Consider the following 15,031-nt stretch of genomic DNA (forward strand, 5'->3'; position numbering starts at 1 on the left):
TGGGCAAACAAGCTAATACACTGAGTCAACACCCCACAACACACACACAAAGAATTCACCGCTAACATCATGACGCCATACACCAACGTACACCCCAGAGGTCTTGTGCAGTCACACCCCAAGGAGACGGACCTGCCCTGGTGACACAAGGGGAACCTACACAATACTGGGTCTAATGTTTAGCTTTGTAAAAAAATTGCAAATGCTGTGATGTAGCTAGAAATGCTAAGTACTTAACTGCTGTGTCTAATTTCTATGTCAAATGCTGTTAATGTCATAAAACAACACTGAACAAATAACTTAAAGGAAGTGAATTGTTGTCGTTAGAAAGTTAATTAACAGATTAAACACGTGGCTTTGATAGATTTGAAGAACAAATTGATAATTATTAATTTAATAATCAAGCTTAATGTGTTAAAAAATATTGTGTGTGTGTGTGTGTGTGTTTGTGTACAGTGGTTTATAGTGATGAACATGCACTTTAAGGAAAAAGGTAATTATTTGTATTATGGGTAAACAAAATCACTTTAAATTATTGGGAATTTATTACAAATAAACAACATTTCTAATGTTTATATCTTAAATATTACAGATGAGCTTTCACTTATGTGTCATATGTTTTTTGTAAAACCCTGTATAAACATTCAATCCAGTTTCTACACACACACACACACACACACACACAGCAGGATTCCACATTATTCCTCTTTGGGGTTGTTAGATCTGCTGACCTAAAAGCACTTCATTAAACTTCTTCTATCAGAGAGGTTCCAGCACACAGGACTGATAGAGCTCCAGTAGATCATATCTGTAAAGTCATGTGACTCATCACAGCATCAGAATAGACAAGAATTCACTGTGAGCTTCACATCTCATTACAGCTAATGGACCAATCAAATCAGTCCACAGCTTCAAAACATCCAATCAGGCGTGAGTCTGGACCTGGTTTTCTACTGAACACACAAGTTCATTACCTCACTATCACTTTGTCTAAACAGGAACGATGATCACACTCTTTGTGGCTCTTTACTCTCTGCTTTGTCTCTGCACAACTGGTGAGGAACATTTTAAACTTTAATGTATAATAGTCATTTTACATGTTTAACTAATTCATTAAAATTAAATATTAAACACTTTTTTACAGGAAACACTTCTGACATCAAGGAGCTTCATGTGAAAACAGTAAAGCGTGGAGAAGCTGTAACTATGGAGTGTAACATTAGCGGGGGCAAAGACAAAAAGAGTTTAGCTTGGTACAGACAGAGTTTTCGAAAAGTGCCTCATTTTTTTGCCAGACAATACGCGCAAACTTTTTACACATTTTCTGAGGGATTTAATGATAGCCGCTTCAGTGTTACTGTAAAGGACCAAAAGTTTGATCTCAACATTAATGAAACAAGAGAAGATGATGGAGGAGAATATTTCTGTGGATATGTGGAGGGAAGTATATTAAAGTTCACATCTGGAACACGTCTGCAGTTTGAAGGTAAACAGTTTTACTCTGATAACCTGCTAATTCCAGATCAACACTTTAACCAGAATTATGTGTACATGTGCATTAAATGTTGAATATTTCACATTATTCATATTTAGTATCATTTCTGTTTATTTGCTGCTTTTCCAATTTATTTGTAAAGGTGAAGAGATGAAACCCTGTCCTACACCTGGAACACTTAACAAGAACACACACTCTGTTACACACCAGGGTTCAAACAGCAGAGATGGAGAAGGTCAGAGTTTTAATCAAATAAACTCTCTTTCATCTTTTCATTGGTGGACGATGTACACAAATCCTGTACTTGAGTAAAAGTAGCTTCATTAATTCAAAGTATCTTGTCACAGGTGTATCAACAGGTTAAAGCAAATCATTAAAAATAAAGCCAATGCTGTACCCCAATTATTGTGCTTATTGTGCTTTAATTTGCTATTTTTTTCACTTATAGGAAAAAAGAAACAACAAATGCCACATAATGTAATAAAGTTGAAATTATGATTTTTTGTTTTCTTTGAAAAAAAAAATATTTAAGGACAGTAACAGATTTACCTTTTTACTATTTACTTTGTTTTATATAACAGAATGTTCCGTTAATGTTTATCACAAAATAAATTTTCACTGGTAAAGGTGAAGAGATGAAACCCTGTCCTACACCTGGAACACCTAACAACAACACACACTCTGTTACACACCAGGGTTCAAACAGTGGCGGTAAACATGGTAAGAGTTTTAATTAAATACACTTTCTTTCACCTTGTAATGAAAATGTAATTAAAACTTTCTCCAGGTAAGAAAAATCCAATATGTTTACAAGTTGTTTGTTTTTATTATTTCAGGATATCAGATCATTGCCTTAATAGCCTCTAATATAATATCTGTTATTGTAATCGTGGCTCTGGTTGGAGTTTTATTTAAACAACAAAGAAAAGGTTTGTTTACTTTGAGGATGATTATTAATTATTGTTTTTCATAGTTACTATATAAAGTTGTCACAAAAAATTTAATTCTTTCTACATTTAAACTTTACTTGTGTGTATTATTGTTCAGGTGCTTCATCAAACAACCATCAAACTCCCACCAATCAGGTAATCCAGTCTTCTATTCATTGTGATTCTGTTCTGTTAAATAAATACACATCTGACCTACAATCCACAATGTACAGAGAATATCATTATTATTATTATTATTATTATTATTATTATTTACAACATATTCATGTAATCATCCACTGTGAAGTGTAATAGCTTTAATAGTTTAGTTAGAAAATTGAGGAAACTGATTGTTTCCCACAACTGAAGTTTACCTAAAACAGTTTGTACAGAAAACGTTTTAATAAAGTATGCAAAAGTACTGTTATCTCAAAATAATTCGTTGTGTTAACTTCTTATTATTGTTTATGTTACTAGAAATATTAGATGTATCTAGACATTGGAAAACTGATTGCCTTAAAATTAAACTAAACACGTTAAGCAAGAACGAAAAGCAACAACTGATCTTTTGCAAAACATTTTTTTATTATAACAGTATACTGTAGCAAATAATGTCATCCGAGTGCTGCTAAATTCTTAATACTGTTTGTCAAACATAGGATTAATACTTTTTGGAGCAGAAAAAGCACCAAAAATGTGCAATGCCAGTGCAACTATATAAAAGGAACTTGGTCAATGACTGTGTGACAATCTTTTTTTATTTATTTTTTATTTAGTCCTGTCCAATTCTTTTTCCCTGATTTTCTCCCTAATCTAGTCGTGTAGCCCCCGTCACTAGGAGGCTCCCACATTAAGGCTACTACTACCACTCAGTCGGGAGGGCGAAAGCTATCCCGTGTTTCCTCCGAACCACGTGACGTCAGCCGACCGCATCTTTTCGAACTGCTCGCTCACACACCGTTAGGGGCGGAGTAACACACTCGGAGGAAAGCGCTAGCCGCTCCTTCCGCGAGCTCACAGACGCCCCTGATTGGCTGTAGAGCCGTGATTAATGTGGAAGTGCAAGTACCTCTCGTCCCCCCCCTGAGAGAGCTCGGCCAATCAGCTCTCTCTGTGCCTCCGGCTGTGAGAGGAAAACAGCATCACCCGGGGTTCGAACCAGCGCTCCCCGGATGATAGGGCGAGCACTTTACCAATGCGCCACTCAGAGGCGGTGTGACAATCTTTAAGTGGCAAATAACTGAACAGTTGACTTTTTAAACTTACTGAGTTTAAAAATCAATATCAGGTTCATGCAAAACTTTATTAAAAAAAAATCTATCAAAGTTGTAAAAAAAAAGTTTCAACCAAGGTTTAACAATGTATTACTTCGATTAAAATAATTTAAAAATGTTTGTGCAACCACAAGCTTCAAAGGATAGTTAACCCCAAACTGAAAATTCTATTATCATTTACTCTCAATCATGTCATTGTAAACCCACAAGATTAGACTTTGTAAGACAAAGATTCCTTTAATGCAGTGGTTCTCAAATATTTTCTGTCATTCCCCATTTAAGAAGGTGGGTGAATTTTCAAGCCTCACTTGTCAACAAAATGATAACGAAATCAGCCAAGTTTACTATTCATTGAAATATTAATTTCTAAACCAATGAGATCAAATAACACCAAGTTCAAAACAGATAAAATACACGTGCAATTGTTATCACAGGCTAACTTTGTCACTTATCTAGAGCTTTATTTCAAAGAAGTCGTGTGGCATATTAACGTGACTGGGGTGTGTTGTGTCTGAGTGTCTTCATACTTTGTTCGGTCTCAAGCTGTCTGCTGCCAGCAGTTTAAGACACAAAACACACACAGGTCTCTCCTCTGCCCTCACCATCCCTCCCACCCCCCATGAATCCTAGCATAACATAGGCTTCAGCATGTTTTCCTTTCGGCTGGCTTTTTGGTTGATTAGGCTGATAGTGCTGAATCACCTGCTTTTTTGTGGTCCATGTAACAAATGTATCCATTGATGTTATTATGCTCACTACATACAGTACGCTACTGACCCGGTTTGTGTCCGCGGTAAAGTTAGTTTGATATTCGCATCTCCGAATTCAATAGCTGCGTAAATAAACCCGCAAATAAGATACCCACATATATTTCCTCTCTACAGTGTGTTTAAGCTCCATCCACCTTAAATTATACATGTTTAAAAGCATAAACACCATTATTCTCTACAGCACAACAAATGATTTAGGGATCATCGCAAAATGCCGCACACCAACAAAAAGTGTAGAACGATATTGATCTTCCCTTCTGTTCAGCGCCTGAAGGATCAAAAAGCAACTTTGTTGCCTCACTGGAAACTAGAAATGCCAGAATAGTACTGCCTAAAAAATATTAATTTTTAACAAAAATACAGAAACATCAGAATACACATAGGAATAAATGAAATGACATATATAATACGGAATGTTTCCTTATATATTGTTACTTTGCAATTAACATGCTGACGTTAAACCGTTTTTGTTGCACTATGGTTCCACTTTTTCTCTGATGTTATTTTAATTTACTTATATTAATGATCCATTTATTTGCGTGTAATTGTTTAGTTTTAAGTGTCCGATCTTTATTGTCAATTTAAAAAAAGCATGAATTAGAATTGGTACTTTCCTATTATTTTTCACTAATTCCCTCCCAGTCATTGTGCCCCACCTGTCATGTCTGTATTTCCCACTAGTGGGGCGCCCCACACTTTGAGAACCACGGCTTTAATGAAACCTGAGAGACTCTTTTTTTTGTTTTTTTTTCATTTAAAGCTATTATTAATGTAATAAATAAATCTCCACCACAACGACTCCTTTAAGGATAATTGCTGAGTGCAAACCATCTAAATGCAGCTTGTTAAGATTCCTGGCTGTCCTCTGCCAACACAGTCAGAATTCTGGGGTAGATATCTGGGGTATGAAAAAAAAAAAAACAGCAAGATTACAATTCTGGTTACATTTCTAATAAACCAACAAATTTAACAGATGTAATATGATAGAAACCAATATATTATGCTGTATGTACAAATAACAGACATAAATAATGTTGATTAAAATTGAAAAGAAATTGGACAAAATGAACAGTTCAATTATGGCAGAACATGCATATAACCAAATATACAAAGTAATGACATAAAAATTAAATAAATCATTTTTAATTAATTGGATTTTGCTAGTTTGGTCCAAGATAAAACTTTGGTCCAAGATAATAGAAGTGTAACTCACAGTCTATATGTCATTTGTTTGAGATCTTTGAATGACACAGGAAAAGGTACTCGCCAACATTGTTTTGAAAAAGTCAGAGGCTTCTTCTTCAAGGATGAGAGGGAGGCCAAGAAGAACTGCTGTGAGCTTAGCAGTGATGACAGTGCTCTAGAAAAAGGAGTTAAAACATAGAATTAAATTATTCTGAATAAATGTATTTTAATAATGCAATAATGACAGTGCTCTAATACCTCCATATATCGGAAATTTTAGGTCAGAGCAGCTTTACAAATGAATTACATAAAACGTCTTGGGTTACTTTGCTGTAACCCTGTTCCCTGAAAAGGCGGGAAGGAAATGCTGCGTTAAAACGCTATGGGAAATATCTTTTTATGTTGCCGGTTGTGAAGCATGTGTGTACCAAACACGCCAAATTTTGGCTTATATAACCTCCGTCGGGTGACGTCATCTGATTAGACACATCTGCAGGAAATTATTTTTTTTCCATCAGATCAATGTAGAAAACTTACTTTGTATCAATGACACAGCAGTTTACTTTTTTCAGTGTGGAGGAAACGCATAAAGGCGTAAATTGGGCCACATATGGCCAATCGCGTCCAGACCCAGGGGAGCTGGATGAGTCAGAGAGTAGTAGGGGGGACATTGTGCTGTCTCTTGGGAGGCAAAGAGGTCCACCTCTGCTGTAAAGAATCTTTCCCAGATTTGGCTGACTACGTCGGGGTGGAGTGTCCATTCCCCGTGTGTCACAGCTTGTCTGGACAGTAAATCTGCTCCCACATTTATGTGCCCTGGAATGCAAATCGCCCTGAGGGACAGGAACTTGTCCTGTGCCCAGAGCAGAACCTGATGCGATAGCTCGTTCAAGCGATTTACCTTGGCGATTTATATAGGAGACTACCGATGTGTTGTCCTCCCGCACTAGAACATGGTAGCTTCTTAGCTGCTGGAGGAAGTGCTGTAGGGCCAAAAATAGAGCTATCATTTCAAGGCAATTGATTTGCCATGCGAGAAGATGACCACTCCAGCGCCCTTGGGCAGGACGACCATCCAAGACCGCGCCCCAGCCGGTAAGGGAAGCGTCTGTCGTTAGCATTTTGCGACGACAAGACGGACCTAGAGTGGGACCCAAGGTGAGAAACTGGGGTCTGAACCACATAGAAAGGGTACAACGTCCTTCGCGTGTAACCCTTATTTGCCTTCGGGGATTTGCCCCTTGTATGAAATCCCTTGGCTCTTAGCCACAACTGAAAAGCTCTCATGTGCAGAAGGCCCAAAGGTATTACCGTGGATGCAGCTGCCATGAGGCCTAAACATTTTTGAAAGTGATATACAGTCACTTCCTGGTCTAGTCTGATTTCCTTGAGGGCGCTGAGGATGGATTCGACACGAGCGGGAGACAATTGTGCCCGCATAGTGATCGAATCCCATCTGACACCCAAGTATGTTGTCCTCTGAGCTGGAACAAGAACGCTTTTGGTAGCGTTGAGTCTCAAACCCAGCGAATGGAGATGAGCTAGGACGACATTGTGATGTCGGAGCGCTAGCTGCTGAGACTGGGCCAGGATTAGTCGAGGATACGGATGCCCTGGAGTTGCAAGGGAGCCAGGACTGTATCCATACATTTTGTATATGTGCGTGTTGACAGAGCTAGACCGAATGGAAGGACCCGATACTGGTAAGCTTTTCCCCTGGAAAGCGAACCTCAGGAACTTCCTGTGTTGTGGCAAAACTTTTATGTGAAAGTATGCATCCTTTAAGTCTATCGTCACAAACCAATCTTCTGGTTGGTTCTTGGGGACCAGGAAATAACGACTGTAGTAGCCTGACTCCCTGTCTAGAGGAGAAACCTGTTCTGTGGCTCCCTTCTCCAGCAACGCCTGGAGTTCGGAGTTCAGCAGATGCGTCCTTTCCGGTATCAAGGAAATGTAGACCACGCCGTTGAAACGCGGAGGGCGATGAGCAAACTGAATCCTGTAGCCTTTCTCTACAGTCTTTAGCATCCAGGGAGATATGCCTGGCAGTAGCTTCCACGCTGCCAGTTTCTCCGAAAGGGGTACAAGTTTTAGTACGCGGGGATTGTTAGTGGTTCGGCATCCTGGAATATAGCAGGATATAACCGAGGCACTAACATACAGTGGTGTGAAAAACTATTTGCCCCCTTCCTGATTTCTTATTTTTTGCATGTTTGTCACACTTAAATGTTTCTGCTTTTCAAAAACCGTTAACTATTAGTCAAAGATAACATAATTGAACACAAAAGGCAGTTTTTAAATGAAGGTTTACGTTATTAAGGGAGAAAAAAACTCCAAATCTACATGGCCCTGTGTGAAAAAATGATTGCCCCCCTTGTTAAAAAAATAACTTAACACTAGAAGCGCCGAGCAGCGGTCATTTGACCGCAAGGGGGTAAAAAAAAAAAAATACTTCACACTCGTTCAATTTCCAGGACCCATGACTTTTCCTAGATCTGTGAGCTTAATCACCCTGTATGCTTAAATTTTCAAAATCGCACCAGTAAAAGCCAGTATAAAGCTATTTTGCTCTTATTTACGTGAAATCGCTGACAGCTGCGCGCCGGTCATGCCGTTTCCTGTCTTTTCCAACCTGCGATTCTCATTTCTCTCAGCAGATGGCGCAAGGAATCGCGCATACTATCTATGCGTCATTCAGTGTGTAACTGTCTCAGGTTTCATTCCATATATGCAGTTTATTATATATATATATATATATATATATATATATATATATTTTTTTTTTTTATCCGTGAAATATTGACAATTCGCCATTCATTCTGGCGTTGATAATCAGCGATATTTTATAAGGAGATTTAGAGGATTTAGCTTTACTTTATTTTATAACGTTTCGAGAAAATTCATTAGTATGTTCATTCTGTTTAAAAATTTCTGTTGCAATTATCTCTAAAAAATGCAATGACCCATCCTGAGGATATAAAGCTTTATTAATGTGTTTGAATAAATCAGATCTACCACAGCAGATAATAAACTATGCTATGTCATAACCGAATCAAACACCACGACTATGCCTCATTTCGTTCGTCGGGAACGTGGTTCACTTGGCCGCGGTGTATTATAAACCAAATACAGCTTTTTTTCTCAGAGGTAAACAATAAAGTTGTTCAGCTGTTTAGTATCACTATACACTCAGTGTAGTTACCGAAATCTTTGATGTAGTTCTCATTGAGTGGCCACTTCCACATTTCACTCGCTTTTATTACATGAATCTTATGTGGGCATAAACAGTGAAACATTCCGCAGGTTTATAATACACCGCGGCCAAGTGAACCACGTTACTCGATAGCTGAGTGAAGTAGCCAGTGAAACCAGTACACTTCCAGTTTTCTGATGTTGGAAAGGGTTGTTCCTGGCAGTAGAGGACATAGAATGCCTTAATGATAAATAAAACTATTGCACTTTGCTAAGAATGGAGCAATTTTAACTTCAGACACACATCTCATGTTAGTCTCTTAGGCTTATATCTTCTTACACAGCTCTTCATTTATAGGTATTCCTCCAAGATGACATGCTGCTTCATCAAACTTGAATCAACCTTAAAAAATAATTCGAATTAAAAATAAACAATAAGAATAACAAAATGATAAAACCCCAGCAATGTTACATACACATAAGTGATATATGGAATTGCAGAAATGACCCATGGCTCAGGATTAACTCAGTTATTATAAGCCTCGCCCCCAAACAAGCCTAGAAGCAGTTATGAGAGTGGACTCACATGTTCAGGCCAAGTGTGAAAACACTCTTAACACATATGTAGATATGCGCTCTCTCACATTATGCAGTTGTTTTAGTTAAACAGAAATAGACAATAAAAAAAGTGTTTAAACAGCAGCTCACACTGACTTATCTTGGGTGACTTCACCCTCTGAATGTTTTAAAATACAAATAAAATACAAAAAGAGAATAATAATTGACTAAAATACAAAAGAAGCATTAATAAACCTGTCTCTGTAACTTCAGATAGAATGTTAAGAGCACAGTGTGAGTCTTGTTATCCACCCACAGAAAAATAACTATTATTAAAGTATATTCTCACTCTTTAGCTATGAATTATTCAATAAATAACCTGTATAAAACATATTTAACAATATTTATATAAAGTGTTTAAACAAAGTGCTGCTGCAGTCTATGAGTCCGGCAGTTTCAGCTCCTTTGATGTGGTAAAAACCTTAATGTCCTCACACTGCTGTTTGGTTTGAGACGTTTGTCCTCTAGTTTCCATCTCACACCAGAGAGTGTGTGTCAGTGTTAATGGAAACAGCAGTGTGGTTTAAAGTGAGAGATATAAACTAAAGAGTTTGATTCTTTCTTTATCAGGTCTGTAAGAGATGTTAGACTTTTATAAATCCAGTGATTAGATAATTTCTGGTAAAAGGTGAAGTGTGTTTAAGTTTAATGATGTTTAAGAATTAATGCAATTCATCCCTTCATAATAAATGTTCATATCAAGATTTGAAATTGTCAGTTTGGAGTTAGAGCACAGATAGTGTCTGTCGATTTCTCTTTTACAACATTGGAAGAATTTGCCCCATTATTCCAACATGCGCTACTCAGGTGCTTCCTCAGACTTTTGATATTTTAAGACAGAGATATTTGAGTTAATTCCTCCCCTACACACAAAAAAACTCTTCCCAACAGTGTTTGACTGATGGCACTAAGGATCAATCCAATGACGGAAACTTGAAAGCACTTTTGTAAGTCGCCTCTGGATAAGAGTGTTTGCCAAATGCCTAAATGTAAATGGAATGCCCTGCACAAGTCTAATTCAGGACAGAACACATTCTCTTGCACATTTTACTGTATATTAATCTTTTATTTATTTCTGTCTTGATTAAATTTCTTATAACCTGCACAAGAAGATGATGTCTGGATTTTGCAGAATGTCCTGCAGCAGTTCCTCGTCCAGACAGGTTTGGCTTTTAGACAGAGATGTGCACAGACATTTCGAGGCCCCACCCACCATTTCACCTGTGCCTGTACCCGAATCATGTCAAATATTGTCATGTAACTAAACACAAATAAATTATAAATGGGCAGGTACTACATTAGATTGAGGAAAAAACTTCATTCCAAACATTGATTGGTGCATTGCAGATAAACTTTAATCTTTCAAGACAATGACTTTTATTTTTGTTAAAATTAAAATTTTAACAAAAAAATTCAACATTTTTGATAAAATTAATCATTATAAAGTTAATAATTTAAAAAGGGGCAGATTCATACTTATATATATTTTTTAATATTTATATATATTTTTTGAATATGTTTGGTCATCACACAAGTACAACATCTCTGGGCAAAGATCAATGATGAGCAATTAATTAATTAATAAGCAAGTAGAGAACGATCAGTGCATTACACCAACAGCAGAGAGAACTTAGACATACAATCTAACACTCCTTATGATAAGTCTGCGACTCACTCCTGGCAGGTCTGCCTCTGTCCACGATTCATCCTCTGCAACTGATCCAGAATGCAGCGGCACGTCTCGTTTTTAACCTTCCCAAGACCGAGCCCCAAAGCCTGCACAGGCTTCCTGTAGATGCCCACGTCAAATTCAAAACGCCAATGCTTGCCCAGCACACACTAACCTCTCTGCTCTAATCACACCATGCACTGCACCACGTTCCCTCCGATCCTCCAGCACTGCTCGCTTCCTCCCACCATCTCTCAGGGATCGAGGACGACATTTATTCAGGCTCTTTTCTGAAAAAAAAGAGCCTGAACAAACTTCCTCAAGATGTCCGTACAGCAGAGACTTTGGCGATCTTTAAAAATCTGTGTAGTTAACCTAGTGTAAGTATGTATTCAGTGTTGTAAACTTTAAAGCACTTTTTCTAAGTTGTAAATGTAAACTACTTGTATGATGTCACTGTGCATGGGAGCTTTGACCCTTCTTCCACTGTGGCTTTTCACTACTTTTGTATACAACACATGTAATTATTCCTAACAGGATCAGATAAAAGCAGGTTAAACCGGTCATAATAATATCTAAATAGGACATCATATCAATATTATTTATTGTTAAATGTTCAGAGATGTTTTCCAGACAGTTCACAGCTGAAAATTGAAAGGTAAATGAGCATTTCCTAGCAATTGAATCCACTAATGTTTTGCATAACAAAAATGTTTATCAATACTAGACAACTCTAAATTTTTTTGAATATTTTAATATTTTAATATTGTTCATTTATAAAGATTTGAGCAGCTTAGCAACAGCGACAGAACAGATGAGAGAGAACCATCATAGTGCTTGCCTGGGGAAATCTAAGAGATGGCCTACAACATATTTAGTTAATTTTAATTACTTTAGTCAACTGATTTAGTAATTTATAATTATTATTATTATACATTATTTGATAAATTTATCATGGTAGCAGTCACCATGGAAACAACAAAACAGCAATAAAAGCTGGGCTGATTAAAATATAACAATTTAAGTAAATAAATTTTTGATGTGTTTCGATTTTGACTTTATTCCTCTTTATCTATTTTATTTTAACTTGTGCATAAACGTCTTGATGGTTTTTCGTGTCTCTGGAAGTTCTGGAGGATGAAGGTTTCTTAGCAAAACTCACAGCTGCATAGTTCAAAACATCTTCATCATCAGCCTGATAAAGAACAAGAGACGTTTATAAACCATTATAAACCGGATTAAAAGAGTAAATATAATGATAACATTGATATTTTGTAAATACTTTTCTATTAATATTCTCTGTACATTGTGGATTGTAGGTCAGATGTGTATTTATTTAACAGAACAGAATCACAATGAATAGAAGACTGGATTACCTGATTGGTGGGAGTTTGATGGTTGTTTGATGAAGAACCTGAACAATAATACACACAAGTAAAGATTTAATGGAGAAAGGATTCACATTTTAGTGACAACTTCATAAAATAACTATTAATAATAATAATTTATAAAAACAACCATCATCATCATCATCATTATTATCATAAGAGTAAACTGACCTTTTCTTAGATGTTTGAATAAAACTGTAACCAGAACCAGGATTACGATAACAGATAATATATTGGAGGCTATTAAGGGAATAATCGGAGATTTGGGATTTTCATTTCCTGAAACAATAAAAATACACAACTTGTATGAATATTGGACGATTTATTAACGGAAAAAATGTTTCAAGTTCAGGAAATGCTGTTATAGAAAGTTGAAGGAAGTTATATTTTAAAACTCTTACAACAATAACAACAAAATTTTAATATGTAAAAAAAAAATGCGAGTACTTGTACTTAACCATGGGATTTGTGTACATCGTCCACCACTGACAAAGTGAAAGAAAAATGATTAAAACTCTGACCTTCTCCATCTCTGCTGTTTGAACCCTGGTGTGTAACAGAGTGTGTGTTCTTGTTAAGTGTTCCAGGTGTAGGACAGGGTTTCATCTCTTCACCTTTACAAATAAATTGGAAAAGCAGCAAAATAACAGAAATGATACTAAATATGAATAATGTGAAATATTCAACATTTAATGCACATGTACACATAATTCTGGTTAAAGTGTTGATCTGGAATTAGCAGGTTATCAGAGTAAAACTGTTTACCATCAAACTGCAGACGTGTTCCAGACAGCTTTGGTGTATTTCCGTCAAGATTTACACAGAGATAGTCTCCTCTGTCACTTTCTTTTGTTCCATTAATATTGAGATCAAACCTTTTGTCATTTAAAGTAATACTGAAGCGTCTATCATTAAATTCCCCAACAAATGTGTAGCCCAAAGTGTTACTGTATGTTCTTGCCATAAACTGAGGCACTTCTCCGAATCTCTGTCTGTACCAAAATACATTATCTTTATTCCCAGTAACGTTACACTCTATTGTTACATTTTCTCCCAGCTTTACTGTTTTTACGTGAGACTCCTTGATGTCAGAAGTGTTTCCTGTAAAAAAAAGTGTTTCATATTCAGTGTTTAGTGATGTCACTAATTATTAAAATATAAAAAAAAAATACCATTTAAATGAAAGTTTAAAATGTTCCTCACCAGTTGTGCAGAGACAAAGCAGAGAGTAAAGAGCCACAAAGAGTGTGATCATCGTTCCTGTTTAGACAAAGTGATAGTGAGGTAATGAACTTGTGTGTTCAGTAGAAAACCAGGTCCAGACTCACGCCTGATTGGATGTTTTGAAGCTGTGGACTGATTTGATTGGTCCATTAGCTGTAATGAGATGTGAAGCTCACAGTGAATTCTTGTCTGTTCTGATGCTGTGATGAGTCACATGACTTTACAGATATGATCTACTGGAGCTCTATCAGTCCTGTGTGCTGGAACCTCTCTAATAGAAGAAGGTTAATGAAGTGCTTTTAGGTCAGCAGATCTAACAACCCCAAAGAGAAACAATTTTTAAATGCTTTGGGTGAGGGGGACACATTATAGTTTCACTATGGTCCTTTCAATAATCATTTGTTGAAGCATACTCAGATACAATGCAAACAAGAACTAAAACTAAACAGACAGGGAGACTAAACACACAAGGGACTTGACCTACAAAGGACTAAACACACGAGACAGACTTGGCTAGGCCTACTAGCTGTTATACACACTAGCTGCTTAGCTAGACGTTAGCTAAACAGACTAGGAGCCAGAGACCCAATGGAAAAACAGACTAGATACATGGCAGACTAGGTATAAAAGACTAAGAACTTGACAGGTTAGTAACTAAACAGACTAGGAGACTAAACAGACTAAGATCCAAGCAGGGGTCGGTTCTTCGTACGTCGCTTGACACATCCGAGATGAAGTGACACATCTAAGATGAGATCATCGTGCTAATTCCGATCTGGCTAAGTTGGTTCTTCGAGCTCACCTGTTGTTGATGATTAGTATAGCTGGATTGAGTTGTCTAGGATTATTGCGCGTTTGTGCGTTGGTTTAAAAGGCGATATGCATCGACAGTAGAAACACTGATCACAAGCCCTCTGATTGGTTGACGAAATGGAAAAGAAGCGGCTCAACTTTTTTTGTAACACGTGTTATGAGCTGAAATGCCCCCCCTGCCATGGATTGCCCCCCCTACATAATCGCTATCAAATTTTATATTAGAACAGAAATTCATAAGTTAATGGTTTACAAATTACAAATTACATGAGACAATAAAATAAAATAAGCAATATGAAAATAAATATGTTGTATATGAAAAAATAGAAATATTATGTATATTTTTATATTGTTTATTTTATAATAAAATTAGTTTTGTTCAATTTATCATTATAAAATATTAATTTTTAATATATATAAATATTTATTTGCATATTTTTATGACAAACCCTTGAAAAATAAATGTGTTATAAA

General features: G+C 36.6%; 2 protein-coding genes across 2 annotated transcripts; one reads left to right on the forward strand and one right to left on the reverse strand.

Moving 5' to 3' along the window:
• Positions 1–816: 816 nt before the first annotated feature.
• LOC128514922 (uncharacterized) lies at positions 817–5,852 on the forward strand. Its single transcript, XM_053488837.1, has 5 exons — positions 817–1,055; positions 1,145–1,486; positions 1,638–1,730; positions 2,123–2,215; positions 5,722–5,852. The coding sequence occupies exons 1-5, from the start codon at positions 1,004–1,006 to the stop codon at positions 5,850–5,852; spliced, it is 711 nt and encodes a 236-aa protein (XP_053344812.1). The 5' UTR covers positions 817–1,003.
• Positions 5,853–12,204: 6,352 nt separating this feature from the next.
• Positions 12,205–13,775, reverse strand: LOC128514865 (uncharacterized). The gene is made up of 5 exons (XM_053488758.1): positions 13,724–13,775; positions 13,286–13,621; positions 13,042–13,134; positions 12,509–12,546; positions 12,205–12,327 (listed from the first exon to the last, which is right to left on the reverse strand). The coding sequence occupies exons 1-5, from the start codon at positions 13,773–13,775 to the stop codon at positions 12,205–12,207; spliced, it is 642 nt and encodes a 213-aa protein (XP_053344733.1).
• Between the last annotated feature and the right edge of the window lie 1,256 nt (positions 13,776–15,031).

This window comes from Clarias gariepinus, chromosome 27 (assembly GCF_024256425.1).
Source record: "Clarias gariepinus isolate MV-2021 ecotype Netherlands chromosome 27, CGAR_prim_01v2, whole genome shotgun sequence".
Classification (NCBI taxonomy): domain Eukaryota; kingdom Metazoa; phylum Chordata; class Actinopteri; order Siluriformes; family Clariidae; genus Clarias; species Clarias gariepinus.